Source organism: Nerophis ophidion, linkage group LG01 (genome assembly GCF_033978795.1).
Source record: "Nerophis ophidion isolate RoL-2023_Sa linkage group LG01, RoL_Noph_v1.0, whole genome shotgun sequence".
NCBI lineage: Eukaryota > Metazoa > Chordata > Actinopteri > Syngnathiformes > Syngnathidae > Nerophis > Nerophis ophidion.
The window spans coordinates 82,586,616-82,613,869 of record NC_084611.1 but is presented as its reverse complement, the minus strand read 5'-3'; the positions used below and the strand labels follow the sequence as shown (position 1 = coordinate 82,613,869).

The following is a 27,254-nucleotide window of genomic DNA, read 5'->3' as shown; positions in this document are numbered from 1 at the left end:
TCGTAGCGCCACCTGCAGGATAATATTTGGTATAGCGTTGTTTTTTAAAGATCACTAACAATATACAGTGAATGTACGTGTAAGGTAAACATTAAAGGCAATATTCGGATGTGTTGTGCAGCTGTCTGGAAAAGGAAGGAAGGCTGTTTGCTTTGGGGTCTCAGTGAGTTGTTCTCCTAAGTGGGATCCTGGGACCACCGAGGGGCTTTTGTGGGAGTCACACGAAGCCTGGAGAAAAAACAACAGCCGCGGAGTTTCAGCTCAGATTAATTAATCAGGAACACTTTTTCAGTCTCTGCTCTGCTGTTGGAAACATTCATCTCTTCGCACAGATCATATCCCCGCAGATGTTTAATTTATCACAATTTTACACCAATTTGTTGGATGGTAACGGATATAGTACTAAGTTACATCAACTTGTACACTCAATATTGTATGGTAACATAACTTGATTGTAGTAAACGATCATGGATTTATCGTAAATCAATCTATCTTTATTACAGATTAATACGGATTTGTTGTAAATTAAATGTGTTAACATAACTTTGTCATAAGTGAACGTGTAATTTGTATTGTTTAGTACATGGAAGACCAATTTTTTTGATTCGGTGGCCGCATTGGGGTGAAAAGAAATTTGGGCGGTGGCCGAAAGCCAACTGCATGTAATATATATATATATATATATATATATATATGTATATATATATATATATATATATATATATATATATATATATATATATATATATATATATATATATATTATATATATATATATATATATATATATATATATTATTGAGACTGCAAACCGCGCATCTCTAATATATATATATATATATATATATATAAATATATATATATTAGAGATGCGCGGTTTGCAGTCTCATCCGCAGAGCCCGCAGATAAACCGCGGGTCGGGCGGTTGACATGACGAAAAAATAGATTTCAATTAGATTCGGGCGGGTGGCGGTTGAACCATCCGGAAATATTTGATATGCATGGTTCTGTGATCGATATCCTTTGCCATTCAAAGTTCCATTTAAGAACTGTGTCATAAAGCGAAGAAGACAATAAGAGACACTATTATTCTCCTGATTGACTGCCGTTAGTCACCCAGATAATAAGTATTAGGGCGTGCTATGAAGCCATTGGCTTTGTCGCCTACTACAACATGTACGATCTGCTTGTCAGTCCAGCTTCATGTTGTGTGTGGCTACTGCGGCAACACGCACACGACTGCAAGGCATACTGGGTGACACAGAGTACACTAATGGTTGTGATATAAACAATTTTAACACTCTTAGTAATATGCGCCACGCTGTGAAGCCACACCAATTAAGAACGACAAACACATTTCGGGAGAACATCCTCACAGTAACACAACATAAACGCAAAACAACAAATACCCATAATTCTTTGTATTCATGACACATCCTGACTATTTTATACACCCCGCTAGCAGCAAACCCCGCCACCTCCCCCGCCCCCGTGCGCCGGTAAGGTGGGCGGGGTTGGGGCGCGGGGATGTAAAATATATTCAGGAGAGTCACGGATACAAAGGATTATGGGTATTTGTTGTGTTGCGTTTATGTTGTGTTACTGTGAGGATGTTCTCCCGAAATGTGTTTGTCAATCTTGTTGGGTGTGGCTTCACAGCGTGGCGCATATTAGTAAGTGTTAAAGTTGTTTATATCACAACCATCAGTGTACTCTGTGTCACCCAGTATGCCATTCGATCTTGAACGTGTAATTGTTGAAGCTGCACACAACATGTTGCCGGACCAACAATTGGTTCATACATGTTGTTGAAGGTGTCTAAGGCAATGGCTTCACAGCACGCCCATATTCTTGTAATCAGGATGAACGCTATTGGACAGTCGCGGGAACGTTAGCGGCTCCAATTGTCATCATTACTCTGTGAAACAGGTTTAAATATCTCTGTGAGTGGTAAAAGCGGACAACCTCCAATATTTTTCATCGGGTGGACGGCGGGTGGATGACGACTTTGGTGATGCGGATGCGAATCATATAATTGCCTATCCGCGCATCTTTAATATATATATATATATATATATATATATATATATATGTATGTAAATGTATGTATATATGTATAAATATATACATGGATATATATCTATATATATATATATATATATATATATATATATATATGTACTGTATATATATGTATGTATATATGCGTATATATACATGTATATACATGTATGTATATATGTATGTATATATACATATAACACCCATTTATTGCAAATTACATAACTTGCATTTGTTATAGGTAGCATAAATTCAGTGTAAATTAATAACAAAGTGTTTAAAGTTAACATCGATTTGTTGTAAATTGCTATTGGGTTATCAAGAATGGACATGCATTCATTTTAGAAAAACATGCATTTATTGTAAGCTAACATGGATTCATCACAACGTAATATAAATTAATTGGCGGTTAACCCGGATTTAACGGAAAATGTTAACATGTGGTGAGTTGACGGGATTTTGTTGTAAATTAACTCAGATTTATTGTACGTTAACAATGTATGTTAATGTATATTTGTTTTAGGTTTGCATGAATTTAGTATACATTTGTGTTGGATCTTAACATGGGTTTTTCTATGTTAACATGCATTTATAATAAATTTAAGTTATTTAACATACTTTTGTCACACACTAAAATGGATTCAGTGCAATTTGAAATTGGTATGATACATGACTATAAGTGGACATACAGCTTTTGTAAATTAACATAGATTTATCCCAACTTAATATTGTCGGTTAGCGTGGATTCAACGTCAGTTGACGAACATTTATCGTAACTCAATTTAATAGCATATGAGTGGTTAAGCGTGATTGTTGTTGATGTGTGATGGCAGCCAATGAATCAAATTTAATGATCCTCGTTCTCCAACTCTGCAAATGACAAACAACGTTTCTGACCCTGACACCGTTTGTTTACTGCCTTAGGCGACAAGTTGTTGTGTATTGACCCCGCAATACTGTTCAATTTCTATGCCGCTTTTGTGCCATTTTACAGCTGTAACACAAAAGCAAACCAAGGCCGACATTGAAGGGATTGTCGCGCATCATTTGAACTTTGACCCGCACACATCTGCTCACGGTCGACTGCTGACCAGATGTCCGCTGGGCTCAAACGCTGCAGGACATTCAGGATAGAGACTGAGAAAGGTGCGAAAGACAGTCACTTTGCTCCTTGCTGCAATTTATGTAAGAAAATACAAACCAGGAGATGTATAAAGTGTGTCGTATATAATAAAGATTGATTAATCTTTAGTTGATGTAACCGTCATAAATTAAGGCTGGATTATTGTGAGTTTATGTTGATTTCCTTAAGTTAAAATATTTTTTTTGTACCATATTTTTTGGACTATAAGTCGCAGTTTTTTCCATAGTTTGGCCGGGGGTGTGACATATACTCCGGAGCGACTTATGTATGAAGTTATTAACACATTACCGTAAAATATTAAATAACATTATTTATCTCGTTCGCGGAAGAGATGAAGAAAATGTCAGCAATCGTCACACACACGTCAACCAATAAGAATTCGGCGATGGAGGGTCATGGCAGAAGTGCATTGCGGGTCATGGAATGCTAACTGCTACATGCTATTAAAATGGATCATTTCATCCTTGGTGGTAACTTATAAAAACTGAGAAGGGCTGAACGAAAATGGCACCGAAAAGGAGATCATGTTCTGCAGATTACAAGCTGGACGTAGTGAAATATGCAGCAGAAAACGACAAGAGGAAGCAACGCATACCTTTGGAGTTGGCAGAGTTGTTTAGAAGCGACATCGAGGAAGAAGATTTCATCGGATTTATCGATTAGGAGTGACAGATTGTTTGGTAAACGTATAGCATGTTCTATATGTTATAGTTATTTGAATGACTCTTACCATAATATGTTACGTTAACATACCAAGCACCTTCTCAGTTGGTTATTTATGCGTCATATAACGTACACTTATTCAACCTGTTGTGTTACGGCTTGGACTCCTGCCAACGTCGCTCATCCGTCTGTGCGCACCTCGAGACACGCCCACGGGCGCACAAATCCAGGGACTCGCCGCGCGCGTCTCCGCCCGGCTGCAGCCACCAGGTGCAATCCTTCTCCAGCAATTTACACACCTGTCCTTGATGAGCGATCTGTCTTCTTAAATCTGGACAACCTGCCATCACTCGCCGGAGTATAGTCTTCTGTTCGAATACAGTAAGCCTGGGCCACATTCTTTTTCATGTTAGCCTGCTCTCGCTGTGTTTGTCCATCCGTGTTTTCTTGTATTGTCCCCGCAGTACCCTCCGTCCTCTTTAAAGTGAGCTGTGCGTCTCACCTTTTTCCCTGGATCTCCCTTTGGATTCTGACTGCCTCCCTCAATCCTTGACTCACCCAGCTCGGACACGGATCTGGCCTCTTCTCTCCTGCCTTACGGACTTCTGCGTTCCTTCGCTCTCGTCAACACTTTGGTATGACACACTGCAGTTAAATTTTACACATAGTCTTACACCGTACACTCTTGAGTTTTTATTCCACTTCATTTCCTTGGTTTATTTATTAGTATTATTATTATTACTAGTATTATATATATATATATATATCCATCCATCCATCCATTTTTCTACCGCTTATTCCCTTTTGGGGTCGCGGGGGGCGCTGGCACCTATCTCAGCTACAATCGGGCAGAAGCCGGGGTACACCCTGGACAAGTCCCCACCTCATCGCAGGGCCAACACAGATAGACAGACAACATTCACACTCACATTCACACCTATATATATATATTTACTATTTATATAATAAATCTTTGGACATTACTGCCACCTGGTGTCCGTTTGCCATCACTCCCCTGTTTGAACCATAACATGTTGGTCTGTCTATCTGTGTTGGCCCTGCGATGAGGTGGCGACTTGTCCAGGGTGTACCCCGCCTTCCGCCCGATTGTAGCTGAGATAGGCGCCAGCGCCCCCCGCGACCCCAAAAGGGAAGAAGCGGTAGAAATGGATGGATGGATGGATGGATGTTGTTCACTATTTTTTATTTATTTTAAATTGCCTTTCAAATGTCTATTCTTGGTGTTGGATTTTATCAAATAAATTTTCCCCAAAAATGCAACTCATACTCCAGTGCGACGTGTATATGTTTTTTTCCTTCTTTATTATGCATTTTCGGCCGGTGCGACGTATACTGCGGAGCAACTTATAGTCCGAAAAATACGGTAAGTTAGTGCAAATGTGTCATAGTTCAACGTGAATATATCGTAAATTGACAGAGATTTATCGTTATTTAATGTACATATACGGCTATAAAACTGAAATATTATAAATTAACATTAATTTATTGACATGAATTTGTTGTTAGTCAATGTGGATATATCGATAGATAAGTATAAGGGCAGGTCAATACTGCTTACAAATACAGGACCAATATTTACCTTTCTGATACATTTTAAAGCTCAACGAAAATACCTTTAATTTGTTCATTGTCACTTACAGTCCTTTTGCAATTCTGTGAACCATGTAAAAATATCAACCAAATAATATCATTACCACCTTTTATGACATGCAGTTGTTTGAGGAGAACAAATCTTATTTTAAGAATGGGCGGGCGAGAAAATTGCTATTTAAAAAAAAATAAAAAAATCAGAAATGAATATATTCTGTCTACCTTCCTGACTGTGTTTTATTTTGAAAGCAGCCAAGCGAGTGTTTCCAGCGTGTCTTATCTTATATCCCGCTACCTTGACGCCTCTCTCGCCCTCCCTTTCTCTTTCTCTCCTTCTCGCTCTTGCTCTCTCTCTTTCTCTCTCTCTCCCTCTCTCTCTCTCTCTCTCTCTCTCTCTGTCTCTCTTCCTCTCTCGCGCTCTGTCCCTCTCCCTCTCCCTTTCCCCCCGGTGCTGATGAACTCCTCTACCTGACACCACAACGCGTCCGGCGGCAAAGGGGGCGCACAAACAGTCGGGGGTGGCCCGGTCCTTAACTTAACTTAAACAACTTCCCCCCCTCCCCCTCCCCCGACCTCATTCTGGACTTACCTTTTTGTTCTTTCTTTTTTTTTTATTTTTTTTTTTTTATTTACAGCTCCATCCATCCATCCTGTGGATTGATTCAGTTGGGATAAAAGAGGAGGACTAAGAAGAAGAAGAAGAAAAGGAGGAGGAGGACCAACCAGGTGGCTGTCAGATGGAGCACCGAGGCTCCTGGAGGAGCTCAGGGCGCACGGCGGACCCGCAGTGACCGCTTGTGGATGGACGCTGCTCCCCGGTAAGCAGCAACAACTTTTTCTTGCTTGTTATCTCTCTGATGATCCACTCTCACAATATTTTTATTTTTGGATGTCATCATTGCAATGGATGTGTTTGGTCTTTTGAAGGTTGCAAGTTAACATATTGGAAGTAACAATGTCTTCATATATTGTAATATTAATCATTCGCTCTACTCCACTGTTACTGACAGTACAGAAAATAACACTTTACTTGCATGAAATGTCCAAATGCAAAATTTTTCTTGTTTTAGTGCTTAAAAGTTTCGTGTTGATGATGGGATTTGTTGACTGGCCTTCATAAGGATGCAGCGTTGATTTATTGCCACTGTCCAAATCCATTCTTTTGTGGTTTTTTGGATACAAATACAAAAGTTGAAAATGTATGCTTTGATAGTTATGGTAGTTTTGTTGGACGTAACGTGGGTTTTGTAAGCTGATGCAGATTTGTTACGTGTTAAAGTTGATTTATCGTATCTCTAAATCCGTGTCCAACTTACAGCAGTGTTTTTTGGATACAAATGCAAAACAAGGAGATGCATGCTTTGTCTGTATAGCAATGTTATGGGTTTTTTGTACGTCAATTTGGGGTTTTATCGCATGCCAACGCAGATTTATGCGACGTTACAATAGATTGATCGTGAAGGTCTGCCCGATAAGAAACCTGTACCTCCAAATGTGAGTTCATGCTTTGTAGTAGTGTTTTTTGGATACAAATATAAAACGTGAAAATGCATGCTTTGCCTTGGATAGCAATGTTATGTATGGTTCAATATACGTCATGGTTAGTTTATCGTTAGCTGACACAGATTTAGTGTATGTGATAGCTAACTAGCATAACATAACTTATTGTAAGTTAACTTGCATTTATTGTAAGTGTTGACGTGCATTAAATGTGAGTTAACATGCAATTATCGTAAGTTAACATGCATTTATTGTAGAGTTAGCATGCTTATATTGGAAGTTAATATGCATGTATCGTGTTTGCATGCATTTACCGCAAATTACCATTAATTTATCGTAAGAGGTAGCTTGCATTTATTGTAAGTTAATATGCATTACCATAAAAATTGCCATGCATTTATTGTGATTTAACATGCCATTTTTGAAAACTAACATGTATTATTGTGAGTTAACATGCGTTTATCGTAAGTTAAGACGCATTTATTGTAAGTTATTATGCATTTATCGTAAGTTATTATGCATTTATCTTAAGAATTAGAATGCATGTATCGTAAGTTAAAATGCATTTAATGTAAGAGTTAGCATGGATTTGTCGTTAATTAACATGCATTCATTGTAAAATTAGCTTGCAGTTATCAGTAGTTAGCAATAAACTTTCGTAAGTTAACATGCATTTATTGTTGTTTATAGTTGAGGTTTAATTATTCTAACTTAACGTTTAATTATCCTAAGTTAAAATTAATGGTTGATCGCCTTGAAAGTGCATTGTACTGTTTAAAAGTTGCATTAAGTTAGCGTTCATTCATTGAAAGTTAGCATCCAGGTATTGTAATCTAGCATGCATTTATTGTAAGTAAACGTGCAATTATTCTATGTGAACATGCATTTTTCGTAAGTTATCATGCATGTATCTAAAGTAACATACATTCATCTTAAGAGTTAGCATGCATTTATATTAAGTTATCATGCATTGTCTTAAGAGTTATCATGCTTTTATTGTAAGTTAGCGTGCATTTATCTTAAGAATTATCATGCATTTATCGTAAGTTAAAATACATTTATTGTAAGAACTAGCATGCAGTTATCCTAAGTTTACATGCATTCATTGTAAATTACCTGGCAGTTATCAGTAGTTAGCATTACACTTTTGTAAGTTAACATGCATTTATTGTAAGTTGAGGCTCAATTTTGTAATTTACGTCTAATTATCCTAAGTTAAAATTATCGGTTACTTGCCTTGAAAGTGCATTGTACTGCTTAAAAGTTGCACTAAGTTAGCGTTCATTCATTGAAAGTTAGCATTCAGTTAATGTAAGTTAGCATGCATTTATTGTAAGTAAACATGCAATTATTGTAAGTGAAGATACATTTTACATAAGAGTAAGCATGCATGTATCAAAAATAACATACATTTATTTAGCATGCATTTAGAGTAAGTTAGCGTAAGTTAAAATGCATTTATCTAAAATGCATTTATTTTAATACTTAGCATGCATTTATCCTAAGTTAACATGCACTCATTGTAAATCATCATGCAGTTATCAGTAGTTAGCAATACACTTTCATAAGTTAACAGGCATTTATTGTAAGGTGAGGTTCAATTATTGTAACTTAACCTTTAGTTATCCTAAATTAAAATTAATGGTAACTTGCCTTGAAAGCGCATTGTACTGCTTAAAAGTTTCATTAAGTAAACGTTCATTCGTTGAAAGTTAGCATCCAGGTATTGTAAGTTAGTATGCATTCATTGTAAGTAAACATGCAATTATAATAAGTGAAGATGCATTTTTTGTAAGAGTAAGCATGCATGTATCGAAAGTAACATACATTTATTTTAAGAGTTAGCATGCATTTATAGTAAGTTAGCATGCATTTATCTTAAGAACTAGCATGCGTTTATCGTAAGTTAAAATGCATTCGTTGTAAATTAGCATGCAGTTATCAGTAGTTGTAAGTTAACATGCATTTATTGTAAGTTGAGGTTCAATTATTGTAACTTAACGTTTAATTATTCTAAATTAAAATTAATGGTTACTTGCCTTGAAAGTGCATTTTACTGCTTAAAAGTTGCATTAAGTTAACGTTCATTCATTGAAAGTTAGCATCCAGGTATTGTAAGTTACCATGCATTTATTATAAGTAAATATGCAATTATTTTAGGTAACCATGCATTGTTCGTAAGAGTTAGCATGCATGTATCGAAAGTAACACACATTTATCTTAAGAGTTAGCATGCATTTATAGTAAGTTAGCGTGCATTTATGTTAAGAATTAGCATGCATTGATCTTAAGTTAAAATGCATTTATCGAAAATGCATTCATTTTAATAGTCAGCATGCATTTATCCTAAGTCAACATGCATTCATTGTAAATCATCATGCAGTTATCAGTAGTTAGCCATACACTTTCATAATTTAACATGCATTTATCTTAAGAATTAACACGCATTTATCGTAAGTTAAAATGCATTTGTTGTAAATTAGCATGCAGTTATCAGTAGTTGTAAATTAACATGCATTTATTGTAAGCTGAGGTCCAATTATGGTAACTTAACGTTTAATTATCCTAATTTAAAATGAATGGTTACTTGCCTCGAAAGTGCATTTCACTGCTTAGAAGCTGTAGTCTGTTGTGTCTTGTTCCTGGTTAAGATTGGCTTTGTGTCTACTTCACATGGTGTAACAGACAGCAGTGTGTTTAAAGTGATACAACAGAACTCCTCCGCAGGTTTTAACCGTGCAGAAGGATGGCATTCTGCTGTGTTTTTATTTATTTTGTTGGTGTGCGACGGTCGACTGATGTCTGCCCAACAGCTAGCATGGAATCTCCACAACAACGCAGCAAAAAACCTCAAAGCGTGCAGCTCTGGAATACTCACATACAGTATTTCCAGGCCTCATGCCCATCATCATACAAACACACATACACACTAGCACTCACACACATGCACATACACACACACTGGCAGACTGCATGTCAGGATGTCGCTCAAACAGTCTTTTTAAGTGCTAGCACTCATGTCGTTAACTTGATAATAATTGGCCTGGCACTTCATTTCTCTTGATTGGGCCTCGTGTTGGTCGTTAAAATAACACACACACACATACACACACACACACACACACACACACACATACACACACACACACACACACACATGCACACTCACACAGCCAAGCAAGCATCGTACAGTAATAAATGTTTACAGTGCGGAGAGTCACACTCTCTAAGTCTTATCTCGCCATGCCGAACTACAGCAGCATGATGCACAAACAAAATGATAAATAGATCCAAAACAATATATAAATGTGTTCATTTTTAACCACACCATCCAATGAACTAAACAGGCGACAACGCAAACTGTCTAATAGGTGATTAATACTTGTTTTTTTTATGATTGTTTCTAAAGCCATCTGAGAATCTCGGTAATGTGGATTCATTGTAACTTTATGTGACTTCATCAGTATGGATTTATCGTCAATAAGGTGATTTGATACAAATTAATTATAACGATAATACAGCTTTATCGCACGCTAACTTGGATTTGTCCTAAGGTAAGTTGAGTCGTTGTCAGTCAACATAGTTAATAGTTCATCTATTACTTTATTGTAAGTTACCAACGATTTCCTCGTTGGCTAAGATAGACGTTTTTCAAGTTAACGTGTATTTATTGTGAGTTAACAAAACTTTTTCCTAAGTTAACGAAGATATGTAACACATGATCAATTTCACTTTACAATGACAATAAAGTATAGTCAAATATTGTATTCTATCGTGGAAAAAACATGGCATTATCGTAAGTCAACAATTGATTGTAGCTGAAGATGGACTTTTGTTAGTTAACCTGTATTTATCGCAAGTTTACATAACTTAGTTGTAGGGTAACAAAGATATGTTGTACATAAACATGACTTTATTGTAGTCTTAGTCAGTCTTCAGACATTTATCGGATAGTAAACCAATTTATCGGAATGTAACAATCTATTGTGAGAAAACATGGTTTTATGGTAAAATACCATTGATTTCTTGTCGTTAACATGTATTTATCATGCGTTATCATAACTCAGTTGTAGGTTAACAAAGAAATGTACATAAACATGACTTTATTATAGGCTTACATGGAGTCATTGTCAGTCTACATAGATTTATCGAATTGCAACCCAATTTATTGAAAGGTAACAATCTATCTATGGCTTCTACGTAAGTTAACATTAATTGATCGTAGCTAAAGATAGACTTTTATTTGTTAACTTGTCTTTGTCATGAGTGAACATAACTTAGTCATAGGTAATGAAAATATGTTGTAGATAAACATGACTTTATCAGAAGCTTAAATGGATTTGTTGTCAGTCAACATAGATTTATTGTATGGTAAACCAATGTATCAGAAGGTAACAATCTGTTGTGAGAAAACATGGTTTTATGGTAAAATACCATTGATTTCTTGTCGTTAACATGTATTTATCATGCGTTATCATAACTCAGTTGTAGGTTAACAAAGAAATGTACATAAACATGACTTTATTATAGGCTTACATGGAGTCATTGTCAGTCTACATAGATTTATCGAATTGCAACCCAATTTATTGAAAGGTAACAATCTATCTATGGCTTCTACGTAAGTTAACATTAATTGATCGTAGCTAAAGATAGACTTTTATTTGTTAACTTGTCTTTGTCATGAGTGAACATAACTTAGTCATAGGTAATGAAAATATGTTGTAGATAAACATGACTTTATCAGAAGCTTAAATGGATTTGTTGTCAGTCAACATAGATTTATTGTATGGTAAACCAATGTATCAGAAGGTAACAATCTGTTGTGAGAAAACATAACTTTATCGCACGTTAACATTGATTTATTGTCGCTAAATATGGACTTTTGTTACGTTAACTTGTGTTTATCACGAGTTAACATAAAATTGTGGTGGGTTAACATAGATTTATTATACATAAACCAGACTTTATTGTAGTCTTATGAGGATTCTTACTTAAAAAAAGTTTGATTTATCATAGGTCAAAAAAGATTTGGTGTAAGTTAACATTTTCCTAGTTTTATATGCATTTATTGTATATGGTGTGTCGACTCAGGATAGATACCAAATCCGGTACTTTCTTGGCATCGACCGAATCTTGCGATCCACGTAAAAGCCAACGGTGCCATATTACAGTACCTGGGTTACGTGTGACGCCACGCCCAGTTGCCGACTCACTTCGACACCAGGCTGTCACTCCAGAAGCACTGAGAGCAGACTCAGTCAAACTCCCTCTAGGTAATGTTGCAGTTTTCAATGCCAACAAAGAAATTGACTAAAAAAAAAAAACGCTCCAGCGTAAGTTATGTAAGGCTCCACTTTTCCATAAATGCAAATATACAGTGCATTGACTTTGCTATCGACATGCTACTGATTAGCATTTACAATTTTATATGGCGATTTCAACACTTCCAAAACTGTGAATGAAAACTACAATTAAGGTGCACGTTACAATCTAACAGTTGGTGTTCAATAAGTACAATATTTACAGTGTATACACTTTTTAGGGCGCCACAATTAAAAACACACTATAAACTGCACGATACAGGCATCTAGCATCTTGGACTTGCAACTGCAACTTAATATTATACTTGCGAATGAGAAAGCTATAACAACTGGAGAGCAGTTGTTATAATCATCTAATTTTTTATATGTTTTATATTTTGTACGGTCTCCTTGAGTGCCCAGAAAGGCGCCTTATAAATAAAATGTATTATTATTATTATTTTTATATGTTATCAAAACAAATAAATTAATTAACACCCACAAAAATACAGATAATTGGTATCGTTAAGTACTGGTATCGATTCCCAGGTACTGTATCGGTTCAAATGTGGACATAATTTAATTGTAGGTTAACAGATTTTTCGCAAGGTTGTATTAATGTAAAAATGTTTTTATCGTGAATTAAGATGGATTTTGTTGCAAGCTAACTCAGATTTATGGTTACGTCACTAAAATAATCAACTAAGTGTTAAGTTCGGTCTTTTTTATGGTGATGATAAAGTAGCTTTTCCAATGGGACGGAAAAATGCCACTCAATGTTCTGAACCCCTGCTTCCTTGGCTGTCAGTGTTTGTTCAGCACTGACGCCATGTTGTCCTTCTCTGGCAAACAAGTGGAGAGTGTTACAACAGCGCCTCTGCTGGTGGCAGCCAAGCAGTGCTATCCTGTTTGTTGCCTCAAGAAGCGATGCGTCAACAATCAATTCCACGCCATTAAACAAATTAACTGGGTAAACGGTTGGTCATGAAAATACTAATCAAAGCCATTTATTTCCCTCAACCCCCACGCTAATGAAAGCGCCTGCGAAGCAACTCTGTCCTTGTTTGCTTAAAGCTTGTGTGCATTTCAAAGAATTAACGCCGAGGTTGTTTGCTCGTCACTTTGTTGTGGATTTATGGAGATTTATGTTCCCTGAACGGACACGCCGCACTCTCATTTCCCAAAATGGCTTCAGAGAGTCTTGGCGGAGTAAAAAAGTGGCGGTTGCCCTCACCGGTCCCGCCTGTCTTTTCAGGTGGTCCAGGCTGTCCCCAGCACGGCTATGACGGGCCCCCAGGAACCAGACCTGCGTGAGCATCACGGGGGAGGTGCGCCGGAGGACGGCGATGAAGACGAGGAGGGCGGGGAGAGGGTGCACGTGTCGGTGGAGGGAGAGGAAGGGAGGGAGGAAGACGCCAAGGAGGAGGAGGAAGAGCTTCCGTATCCGACTCTAGCTCCTGTGGTTCTCTTAGCTCTCACCCAAACCAGCCCGCCGAGATCCTGGTGCCTGCGAGCCGTCTGCCACCCATATCCTTCCACTCTTTGTCTCTTGGCTTTATTTTGTCCCACTCCTCCGCTTAAGCCGCCTTGTCTACAATAATCCACTGGAATTCTGTCGACTCTGCGGTTTCTCTTCAAATATGTCTCAGGGTGAAAAAAAAAAACCTCGCACAGTGCAGTTCTGAAAAAGAAAAATGTCCACCAAGCCACCAAACATAAACATGTACATTGTTGCTGCAAATAACTTTGGTAATACGGCCTGGAAGTGACGTCATCAGGCAAAACATACCTTACCCAAAAGTATTCCCATCGGAAAAACTGTAAATCCAAATAATAAGTTCCACACCCAAATATCTTCACACAAAACACTTTTTAACTATTTACATAACTTTTTAAACCAGTTAACTATCAATGAGTTCATGAAATAACAAACATTTAACCTCATTATTATTTAACAACATATAAGTCGGATGAACGCGACCCGATCTTTTACATTTCAGTTGCTTTGGATACATTTCGGATTTATATCCATTTACAGAAAATGTCTGCGTTGGATGCCCTGCGATGAGGTGGCGACTTGTCCAGGGTGTACGCCACCTTCCGCCCGTTTGTAGCTGAGATAGGCACTAGCGCCCCCCGCAACCCCAAAGGGAATAAGTGGTAGAAAATGGATGGATGGATGGGTCTGCATTTGATTTGAAAAAAACAAACAAATCTTAATTGTACCAGGATTTCTCCCAGATTGCCAAAGTACGAGTGGCGCTGGGGGCGTGGTCAATATTACATCATTTTACATATGACGTCACGAATAATTGAATTGGCCATTATGCATATGTTTTCTTTAAAAAGGTTAACAGATGTTATATAACTCAGTTACGACTATAAGGTGTCCATAACGTATGTATTACAAAAAACAATGAATAATATAATTCATGGAATTGATTAGAAAGTCAAAATTAGATTGGTTTCTTTTTTGCCTTGTTTGCAAAACCCAACACCAGTGAAGTTGTGTAAATCGTAAATAAAAACAAAATACAATGATTTCCAAATCCTTTTCAACCTATATTCAATTGAATAGACTGCAAATACATTATACTTAATGTTCGAACCGAGAAAAATTGTTATTTTTTGCAAATATTAGCTCATTTGGAATTTGATGCCTGCAACATGTTTCTAAAAAGCTGGCACAAGTGGCAAAGCGAAAGCCATTTATCAACAACACCCAGAAACGCCGCCGACTTTTGCTGGGCCTGAGCTCATCTAAGATGGACTGATGCAAAGTGGAAAAGTGTTCTGTGTTTTGACGAGTCTACATTTCAATTTGTTTTTGCAAACTGTGGACGTCGTGTTCTCTGAACCAAAGAGGAAAAGAGCCATCCGGATTGTTTTAGGCAGAAGTTCAAAAGCCAGCATATGTGATGAAATGGGGGTGTATTAGTACCCAAGGCATGGGTAACTTACAAATTTGTGTAGGCACCATTAATGCTGAAAGGTACATACAGGTTTTGGAGCAACATATGTTGCCATCCAAGCAACGTTATCATGGACGCCCCTGCTTATTTCAGTAAGACAATGCCAAGCCACGTGTTACAACACTGTGGCTTCATAGTAAAAGAGTGCGGGTACTAAAACTGGCCTGCCTGTAGTCCAGACCTGTCTCCCATTGAAAATGTGTGGCCCACTATGAAGCCTAAAATGTGACAACAGAGACTGTGGAACAACTTAAGCTGTACATCAAGCAAGAATGCAAAATAATTCCACCTGGAAATCTTCAAAAATTGGTCTCCTCAGTTCCCAAACATTTACTGAGTGTTATTTAAAAGAAAGGCCATGTAACACAGTGGTAAAAATGCCCCTGTGCCAACTTTTTTGCAATGTGGTGCTGCCATTAAATTCTTAGTTAAGGATTATTTGCAAAAAACAAACAAACAAGTTTCTCAGTTCGAACATTTAAATATCTTGTCTTTGCAGTGTATTCAATTGAATATAAGTTAAAAAGGATTCGCAAATCATTGTATTCTGTTTTTATTTACGATTTATATAACGTGCCAACTTTCACTGTTTTGGGGTTTTGTAAATGTCCTACCGTACAGAGCCCTGGAGGGGACATGGTGAAAACAAAATGATACCAAAAACAATGTTAAGAAACTTGGTGGGGGAAAAAATTATGTATAAAACATGTTAAAAAAAGCTGGTGGATAAAAAGCGACAAAAAAGATGTGATTGGGAAAAAACATGGCCGCGAAAAGCTTTTGTAAACAAAACATGTTGGAAAAGAAACATGGTGGGAAATTCAGCAAAAAAAACATGGTCATGGAAAACATAATGAAAAAAGACACGGTGGAAAAATCTGGCAAGAAAACCTAAAAAAAAAAAATGGTAGAAATAGTATGAAACTTGATGGAAAAAAATATGTTAAAAAATTGTGGTGGAAATAAATATTAAAAACACTCAACGGAACAGAATATTGTAGAAAAAAAAACATGCGAAAAAAAATGGTAAAACAAAACATAGTTAAAAAAAGCTTGGCAGGACCAAAAAAAAAATTGTGGGAAAAAATCTGTTAGAAAAAAAACTTGGGAGAAAAACATGGCGTAAAAGAAACATTTTGGGGAAAAACATGGCTGTAAAAAACAATAAAAAAAGACATGGTGGCAAAAAACATGGTAAAAACTCAGTGAAACAAACAAACAAAAATCATGATGTAATTTTTTTTTTTAAAACAAAACATGGTACAAAAAGAAGTTGGTGGAAAAACATATTGGTAAAAACACTCAGTGACACAAAACATGGTAAAACAAAACATGGTAAGAAATGGTAAAACAAAACATGGTAAGAAACAGTAAAACAAAACATGGTAAAAACAACTTGATTGAAAATACAGGCATAAACATGATGGAAAAAACATGGTGTGAACATTTATTTTTAAAAAACATAGTGGAAAAAACATAGCGGGAGAAAACACAACAAAAAAACATGGTGGCAAAAACATGAAGAAAAAAATGGGTATAAAAACAGTATTTGTTGGACATAAACGGGACCGATTTAAACCAGTGGTCCCCCAACTTTTTGGGTTAAAAAAATTGGGGGCTTGGCTGCATATATATATATATATCTATGTATGTATATATGTGGGGAAAAAATCACAAGACTACTTCATCTCTACAGAACTGTTTCATGAGGGGTTCCCTCAATCGTCAGGAGATTGAGGGGAAAAAAAAAAAAATCTCCTGACAATTGAGGGAACCCCTCATGAAACAGTTCTGTAGAGATGAAGTAGTCTTGTGATTTTTCCCCACACATACATATTGCGCTCTACCACGGTATCGAGCACTATTCTCTGGATAATCCAATTAAGACATATATATGTATATATATGTGTATATGTATGTATGTATGTATGTATATATATTCCTCTCGCACTAATTGACTGAAAGAGCGCGCACTTTCCGATGATGTCATGTTATCGATGAGAAAATGCATTTTTAGACAATATGATTTGCCTGAGCAGCTAGGAGAACCCGAGAGTAACAAGTGGTAGAAAATGATTTAAAAGGACAGATTAAAAAAAGTAAAAAAAATTAAATTGGGACTTCGGGCAGGGCCCGATTGTAGCTGAGAGAGGCGCCAGCGCCCCCTGCGACCTCAAAAGGGAATAAGCGGTAGAAAATGGAAGGATGGACGTACGGCGGTACGTATTTTGGACACAGGTGGGTCGTGTCCGGCCCGTGGCCCGTAGTTTGGGGACCCCTGAGTTTAAACTGTAAAGGAAAGTTAGGTTTTGGTGCGGACTTTAGTCGCAGTGTAAACCATTTGTGTTTGTATTTGGGCCCCTAGCACCTGAATGTGTACTTGACATGTAAACAAAAGACACAAAGAATGTGTGCGTGTGTGTGTGTGTGTGTGTGTGTGTGTGTGTTCAGGTATTTCCTGGATGCACTAGCCTCAAGAATTTTTGTTCTTGTCCTCCCTGATTGGACGTTTCCATGGTGACGAGCCCCTCACGAATCTCCAAGGTTACAGTTGCCTGTCAGTGGCATCGTCAAAAAAAAAGAAAAAAAGTCACCCTTTCAACCTCGCGCTCTTCGCTCCGCGCCGCCAACACCTCCCCAACCCCACCCCCACCCCCCACCTCACTTCCTCCTTGTCTCTCACTCTTACCACCATCATTGGCGCTGGAGACAGGTGTGATTGTGTCGCTATGAATACTCCAAAGCATCATCGTCAGCAGCAACACCGCGGGGATTCATCGTCACAGCCCGTCCCCCCCTACCCCCCCAAAAAAAATAATCGCAAAATTTTCCGACCGCTCATTCTTCTGCTTGCATGTGTGAGATATTTGTCGTCGGCGGCGCTCTGTGAAACATGAATACATCACTGCTTGATAAATAAATAAAAGAGAAGTACAGTAGAAAAGGAAAACCTAAGCAAGGCCGCTGGCCTTGTGTAGCCTGCTGCGCTGTTACCATGGTCGCATCACTCAACGTAGCACACACACACACACACACACACACACACTCTGTCACTTTAACGTCACTTTTTTTTTTTAGGATGTAATCATGATACATTTGAAAATCCCAAAAATTTGATTTTTTTTCTGAATATTTTTTTAAAATTATGCAAACTTTCATAATGTTTGTGAACATAATAATAAAGTCCAAAAGTCCAAAAATGTCAGGCAGTTCGAAGTTCAACGACCCCTCACATACACATCACACCATGCAGAAATATAATCATATGGCATTTTACTATTATTATAAGCATTATTATCAATCAATCAATGTTTATTTATATAGGTTAGGGTTGGGGTTAGGGTTAGTAGCTCTGCGAACCCCCTGTTGAACGACTATTCTGTAAGTTGTTTCAGTAACAGTAACGCAAAGGCTGAGTCATTCATACAAATATATATCAATCAATGTTTATTTATATAGCCCCAAATCACAAATGTCTCAAAGGACTGCACAAATCATTACGACTACAACATCCTCGGAAGAACCCACAAAAGGGCAAGGAAAACTCACACCCAGTGGGCAGGGAGAATTCACATCCAGTGGGACGCCAGTGACAATGCTGACTATGAGAAACCTTGGAGAGGACCTCAGATGTGGGCAACCCACCCCCCTCTAGGGGACCGAAAGCAATGGATGTCGAGCGGGTCTAACATTATAATCAAGTAACTAAAGAACGCCAGAAATAATCTCCTCCTTAATCCTATGGAACATGGGTATCAAACTTGGTTTAATTGAGGGCCATGTTACGTTAAGTTAAAGTAGCAATGATTGTCACACACACACTAGGTGTGGCGAAATTATTCTCTGCATTTGACCCATCACCCTTGATTACCCCCTGGGAGGTGAGGGGAGCAGTGGGCAGCAGGGGTGCCGCGCCCGGGAATCATTTTTGGTGATTTAACCCCCAATTCCAACCCTTGATGCTGAGTGCCAAGCAGGGAGGTAATGGGTCCCATTTTTATAGTCTTTGGTATGACTCGGCCGGGGTTTGAACTCACAACCTACCGATCTCAGGGCGGACACTCCAACCACTAGGCCACTGAGTAGGTATATATATATATATATATATATATATATATATATATATATATATATATATATATATATATATATATATATATATATATATATATATATATATATATATACATATATATATATGTATAGATGTATATATATGTTTGCCGTCTGTCATGTCTTTGTGATCATGTTTTGTTTAGTTGTGTTAGATTACTTCAAGACTCCATTAGTTCCTGTTTTTTTACTCCATTGTTTCGTTTCCATGCCTACCAATAAATTCACCTGTCCTCACGACTCACGCACCTGATTCATTTGAACTCATGCACCTGTTTTCAAGCACCACAGCACCATTTAAGCCTGTAGTTGCCAGGCAGTCAGCCTGGCGACATCACCTTCTACACACCCTTGTTATCCATGCTGATGACCCATGCTGAGCTTTTTTCATGCTCTTTTCTTGTTTCAAGTAAGTTTTCTTAATTCATGCCATAGTTTGCAAATTTAGTTTTATGTCCATAGTTTTGCCTTAGTGCAAGTTTTTGTTTTCATAGCCAAGTTTTGTACCTGCGCTGTGAGCGCCTTTCGTTTGTTCTTTTTTCGAGTTAAGATTAAAAGATGTCATTACCTTCACGCCGTGTCCGGTCCGTTCGATCTGCACCACGGAAAAACAAACCGCTCAAAGTCCAAGTCATGACACCCTCAGAGGGCCACTTCCAACAGTGAGTTATATTATTACACAATGGCCTATGTATTTGATGATTTGTTTTTGTATGTACAATGTAAATTTTGGGGGGGGATTTTACTGGAAAAAACTGACAGGTCAGTCATAAAATGTTACCGTAAAATGTAGTGTTTTTCTTAGCATGTAGATGGAAATGGAAAAAAAAGTACCACTGTTTTTCACTGGCAGCTCAGATGCTAGGATTTTTTGGTCCAAAACCGGTGACACTGTTTTTTCATGTACAGTAAAATGCTGTTAAACCACAGTAAATTCCACAAAGTCGCTGTAAAATCCATCCATCCATCCATCCATCCATCATCTTCCGCTTATCCGAGGTCGGGTCGCGGGGGCAACAGCCTAAGCAGGCAAACCCAGACTTCCCTCTCCCCAGCCACTTCGTCTAGCTCTTCCCGGGGGATCCCGAGGCGTTCCCAGGCCAGCCGGGAGACATAGTCTTCCCAACGTGTCCTGGGTCTTCCCCGTGGCCTCCTACCGGTCGGACGTGCCCTAAACACCTCCCTAGGGAGGCGTTCGGGTGGCATCCTGACCAGATGCCCGAACCACCTCATCTGGCTCCTCTCCATGTGGAGGAGCAGCGGCTTTACTTTGAGTTCCTCCCGGATGGCAGAGCTTCTCACCCTATCTCTAAGGGTGGAGGAAACTCATTTCGGCCGCTTGTACCCGTGATCTTATCCTTTCGGTCATGACCCAAAGCTCATGCCCATAGGTGAGGATGGGAACGTAGATAGACCGGTAAATTGAGAGCTTTGCCTTCCGGCTCAGCTCCTTCTTCACCACAACAGATCGGTATAACGTCCGCATTAAAATCTATTTATTAAATTTGACAATTTGAATAACTTGCTTTGAAATCATAAGTCAAGCAGATAAAAAGCGTTTATTTCAAGTTTCATAAAGACATTGTGTGAATGTATGATCATATATTAGTTACTTTATAATTATGCTTAAAAAATATGCGATTGCACTGAGTACATGTATTTTTTTCTGTCAAAATGGAAAAAACGAATACATTTAGTAAGAAAATATGAAGTACTTTAATGAAGCATATTTTTTCCTTGCTTTCGAGGGCTAAATAAAATGATGTGGCGGGCCAGATCTGGCCCCCACGCCTTGAGTTTGACACCAACTGGGTGTGAGTTTTCCTTGCCCTTATGTGGGCCTACCGAGGATGTCGTAGTGGTTTGTGCAGCCCTTTGAGACACTAGTGATTTAGGGCTATATAAGTAAACATTGATTGATTGATTGACCTGTTCTATGGAACATGTGTGGCGCCCTCTACAGGTTATACATGAACACTTCATCATTCTTAAATAAACCATCAATTAGTTAGGTGGCTACGTAGAGACATTTTACTTGTTTTTAACCAGTCTTGATCAAGATTGACACCAGTGCTTGTCAGTCCCCTAAAAAATGGCCGATGATTCGCCTACACACATTTACGTTAAAGTGTAAAAAAAGAGATTTTACGGTAAAAGATTGGCCAGATTGTACAGTGTTTTTTTCTTTTACGGTCGGAGACTTTACCTAAATAAAACTTAAAAACATTACTGTAAATGGCACCACTGTTAGTTTTTTACTGTAAAATGTACAGGGTTTTTTACGCTGTAACTTCTATTTTTTGCAGTGTTTTGCTGTAAATAGTAAAACTGTGACTAAAATGCCATTTTATTTACTGTTAAGTCTGCAGTCACTGTTTTTACAGTGTTTTAGTATAAATGGAAGAAACAGTACCACTGTTATTTTTACGATATAATTCTGGCGTCAGAGCGGCCATTTTTTATTTTTTAATCGTAAACTTTACTGTCATTGTTTTACAGTGCGTCACTATAAATGGAAGACACCGTACCACTATTACTTTAATGGTATAAGTCTGGCAACTGAGCTGCAAGTTTGTTTGTTTTTGAGTAGCGCTTGTACAACAGCAGCCGGCCTTCGTAGCTCCCACTCCCTCTCTTCTGTTGCAAGTTTTGTTGTTTCTATGTAACATGTTTATGTGTGCTATGAGTTTTTTTTCCTGGGCCTCAATCTGGACCCCTTCCCTGGAGTCCAGCCTTTGACTGAATATTTATTTACTCACTCGCCCTCCCCAGCGTTACCTGTTTCTCACCTTTTTTTTGTAAGGGGCCCAGGAAGTTGGCAGACCTGTCAGCGATCCTACTTCTGTCTCCCTGTAATGTTTATCTGATCTTGAATGGGATTGTGCTGAAAATCTAAATTTTCCCTTTTGGATTGTTGAAGTACTTTTTGTCTGATCTGATAACAGCGCCACCAAGTGGTGTATTTGTCAGAGAAGTAATAAACACGGGCAACGCAGTAGAGGCGCATGTTACGGCCAGGTTTCACCCTTTTGTCTGCAGTCCTTCACGGGCAGAAGCATTACATCATATGGGAATCCTCATGTTTTTCTTATGACTGTACATACAGTAGACTTGGATTCTAGGGCAGCGAGAGAAAATCCAAGACACATTAAAACGTGTGCACTCAATACTTAGAGCTTGTATCATAATCCCACCCTGCTGAAAGATTGATATGATAATCCGGGTGTGCAAACTAGACACAGCCCAATATAGCAAGTATATAATAAGAATATGAGCAATTTAGCATCTTCTAGTTAAAACGTCCCCGTCGAGACACAATACGTCGGGTTGGACCGTACGCGCACACACACACACACATACACACACACACACACACACGCACGCACCTTAGCTGGTGAATGTCCTCCCCGGGAATCTCCCATGGAGAGACTCTCTTTGGAGGAATCACCTGGTTGCTAGGCAACTCTGGCGTGACGGCCTTACTTCCGCTCGCTCTGTTGAGCTCTTTTGCGTGTTTGCTGTGATGTTCGTACACACGTGTGAAGTATACCGTGTGTGTGTGTGTGCTACAGCGCTAAAGTGTTAGTGATCTGCAGGGAGGTTGCTCGACAGGGACGCTAATGGGAGCCCGCTAGGAGGAGTGCGGGGGTGTGCAGTATGTGGGCGGCTGTAGCCGAGTGGCGTATAAAGAGGGTATGCCCAACGCGGTTTCAGACCGTCTCACCTGGCCACAGGGCGCCATGTTTGCTTCCAACTTTGAGCTGGCCACAGCTGGAGCGACGCGTACCCTACACATCCTCTTTGGACCTCTTTTGTAATTGAAGAGTTGTTGTTGCATGAGCATGCATATCCATGTCGTTGACATACCGTCTTTTGTTATTTTGTTATTGATATGCTTTTTTGATTTTCACCATCGCCGACAAATAAACAAATCAACAGTCAATTATTTAGGGATTGTAAATGGCAAAAATCAAGTACAAAAATAAATTATATATATATATATGATTCGATTCAATATCGATTCTTGGGGTCACGATTCGATAATGTATCGATTTTTTCCATTCGATTTGATTCTCGATTCAAAACCGATATTTTTCCGACTCAAAACGATTCTGTATTCATTCAATACACAGGATTTTAGCAGGATCTACCCCAGTCTGCTGACATGCTAGCAGAGTAGTAGATTTTTTTCAAAAAGCTTTTGTAATTGTAAAGGACAATGTTTTATCAACTGATAGCAATTACGTACATTGTTTTAACTATTAAACAAACCAAAAATATTACTTATTTTATCTTTGTGAAAACATTGGACACAGTGTGTTGTCAAGCTTATGAGATGCGATGCAAGTGTAAGCCACTGTGACACCATTGTTCTTTTTTTACTTATTTTTATAAATGTCTAATGATAAAGTCAATGAGGGATATTTAATTACTGCTATGCTGAAATTATAATTAATATTGATACTGTTGTTGATAATATTCGTTTTTGTTTCACTAATTTTGGTTTGTTTTGTGTCGTGTTTGTGTCTCCTCAATTGCTCTGTTTATTGCAGTTCTGAGTGTTGCTGGGTCAGGTTTGGTTTTGGAATTGGATTGCATTGTTATGGTATTGCTGTGTATTGTTTTGTTGGATTGATTAAAATCGATTTTAAAAAAATGAGAATCGATTCTGAATCGCACAACGCATTCGATTCGATTGGTACTCGAATCGATTTTTTCCAACATATATATATATACATATATATATATATATATATATATATATATATATATATATATATATGTAAATATATATATATATATATATATATATATATATATATATATATATATATATATATATATATATATATATATTTATCTAAATAAATGTAAATTTATAAGTCGGTTTGTATTCCTAAATTTCAATAACATCGATTTGTGCTCGGCGAGTTTGTGTTCGGGAACCGCATGGCTGCCGTTGTCTTATCCCGAGACGCAAGAACCAGAAGTGCAGAGAGCAGGTATGATGAGTTTTAATCTCATGAAAAAAAACAGAAAATAAAGCAGTCTCGCATAGATGTTCCAAACATAGGTTTTATCATTGAGCACTGAGGAGTGCTCGAGTGAAAACATAAATAGACATATGTTGATTGCCAGCAGGTGTGGACCGGCTGCCAATCAACGGCAAGTGAGGAAAAACAGTGCTCAGCGGAACAAACGGGAAAAACAACAAAGTAAGAGGACGGACAGGAAGTGAATACCAAAATAAGGAAACAAACAGAAAATGAAGTGACAGATCGACACGGTTTGCCTTCCAAGAGATAGGTTTCGATCCACAATCGTTTTAAAAGGGAATCAATCGATGTTTTTGATACTAGAAAATGGAAAACATCGGATTTAGGAACGGTATAATTTACTCTTTATCTGCAGTGTCCTGTTTTCCACTATTTATTTCACAGTCACACTGCTTGTTTTTTTCATTTTTTGCAAATAAGTAATTGAATTGATTTATACTCACGAAATCGTTTCGGATCCTATCGTTCTTAAAATATTATAGTGTCCCGTAATCGTATCGGCAACCACAAATATTGAACCAAATCGTCAAGCTATATATGTATATATATATATATATATATATATATATATATATATACATACATACATTTATTTTCTGCCGCTTATTCCTTTTGGGGTCGTGGGGGGCGCTGGTGCCTATCTCAGCTACAATCGGGCGGAAGACGGCGTACACCCTGGACAAGTTGCCACCTCATCGCAGGGCATATATACGTATGTATATATGTATATACATACATATATACATATTTATATGTATATATGTATGTATAAACACACCAATTTTCGAATTATTCACGATTCTTATTTGTAATGATTCTTAATCAAATAAATATAAAAATCAATTGGTGCTATCCGGGTTTATAATGTAGCCTGGAAGAGTCAGGGTTGTATGGGATTCTGGGTATTTGTTATGTTGTGTTTATGTTGTGTAACAGTGCGGTTGTTTTCCCGAAATGTGTTTGTCATTCTTGTTTGGTGTGGGTTCACAGTGTGGCGCATATTAGTAAGAGTGTTAAAGTTGTTTATATCACAACCCTCAGTGTAACCTGCATGGCTGTTGAACAAGTATGCCTTACAATCGCATGAGGATTGTATTAGAGGTTTCACACAATACGTGACCGGCCAGCACGCACATAGAGTTGTGTAACAGCACGCACATAGAGTTGTGTAACAGCGGGCATAACTACATGTATTCCAAGATGGCGGCGCCCGGACGGGCTGCGCTCTCGAGGAGCTCCTGCTAAAGATGGAACATTTGGCAGAAATACCGGACAATTCCACAAACTTTATGGCTGGCTCACATCGTGGTCACTCCGTGATCACGTACGACCGCCAGACACTTCTGGATGTGGACACATCGGGCCGTTTTGGACCGATAGACACTTGCGTGCTAGACTTGCTAACTAGCATGGGAATACATCGGCGGCTACATCCAGCGGCCTGTGAAGCAGGGGAGTCTAGTAGCAGCGGGGGCCGTCTACGGAGCAGACGCCAGCGGTGTGATCGGAAACGCGGATGCCGAGCGGGGCTAAAAACAAAGCAGAAGGCTAATCCCCACAGAACACCACTTTCCTCCATCCCGAAGACGGATTTAAATGGAAAATGCGAGACTACTGGTCTGGGTAAGGAGTCAGTTAAATTAGAACAAGTTTTTTCTGCTTTGAGTGTTTCAGAGTTGGACATGTGTTTTACTGAGGTGGCTAACTATGATGCGTGCAGTTTATCAAAGCAACAAACAAACAATCGGAAAATCCCCGTTACTGAGGTGGCTAACCATGATGCGTGCAGTTTATCAAAGCAACAATCAAACAATCGGAAAATTCCTGTCGTATCAATTCCTAGATATGGTCGTAACTATACTAAATGCACTGGGCATAATAAACACAACATTATTAATATTGCTACTACGGATAATTTGATCAAAAACTCCCTAAAACAGCCCACTACCTATAATATAGGTTTTTTAAACATAAGATCATTGTCTCCTAAAACGTTGTTAGTTAATGATATTATCAGAGACAACAATCTTAACGTCATCGGTCTCAGCGAAACCTGGCTTAAACCAAACAACTTTTTTACGCTAAATGAGGCATGTCCTCCTAACTTTACACATGCGCATATTGCCCGTCCGCTCAAAAGGGGTGGGGGGGTTGCACTAATATACAACGAAAACTTTAACCTTAGTCCTAACATAAATAATAAATATAAATCGTTTGAGGTGCTTACTATGAGGTCTGTCACACCGCTGCCTCTACACCTGGCTGTTATCTACCGCCCCCCAGGGCCCTATTCGGACTTTATTAATGAATTCTCAGAGTTTGTTGCAGACAACATGTTTACTTGACCCTCTTCCTGGGAAACTGATCAAGGAGCTCTTTGTATTATTAGGTCCATCAGTGCTAAATATTATAAACTTATCACTCTCCTCGGGCACTGTTCCCCTAGCATTCAAAAAAGCGGTTATTCATCCTCTTCTTAAAAGACCTAACCTCGATCCTGACCTCATGGTAAATTACCGACCGGTGTCTCACCTTCCCTTTATTTCAAAAATCCTTGAAAAAATTATTGCGGAGCAGTTAAATGAACACTTAGCGCTTTTTTGGAGCCTTTTTTAACTTTAGCGGTGCTATGTTATCAATGGTTTCGCGCAGGGCGTCGTTAAAGTTGTTAGTGAGGTTATCAATAGAGCCCACATACTTTGGGAATGGTGCCATTACCGAGGGCAGTAGGTCAGCAAGAGTTGTAGTTGTGGCTGTATTAATGTTGCGGCTGCTATAGCAGTTATTATTATTATTAGTTTGACGAACATGCGTCTGAACCTCGAATTTTATA

At 38.3% G+C, this 27,254-nt stretch overlaps 1 protein-coding gene across 1 annotated transcript in view; it reads left to right on the top strand.

Annotated features, from left to right (window-relative positions):
• The first annotated feature begins 5,974 nt into the window (after nt 1-5,974).
• Nucleotides 5,975-27,254, top strand: part of LOC133560660 (voltage-dependent T-type calcium channel subunit alpha-1H-like) — a 190,098-nt gene continuing 168,818 nt past the window's right edge. Inside the window, exons 1-2 of the mRNA XM_061913434.1 lie at nt 5,975-6,297; nt 13,535-13,806. Coding sequence (XP_061769418.1) covers nt 13,562-13,806 — 245 coding nt within the window. The 5' untranslated portion in view covers nt 5,975-6,297; nt 13,535-13,561. The remainder of the gene's footprint in view (nt 6,298-13,534; nt 13,807-27,254) is intronic.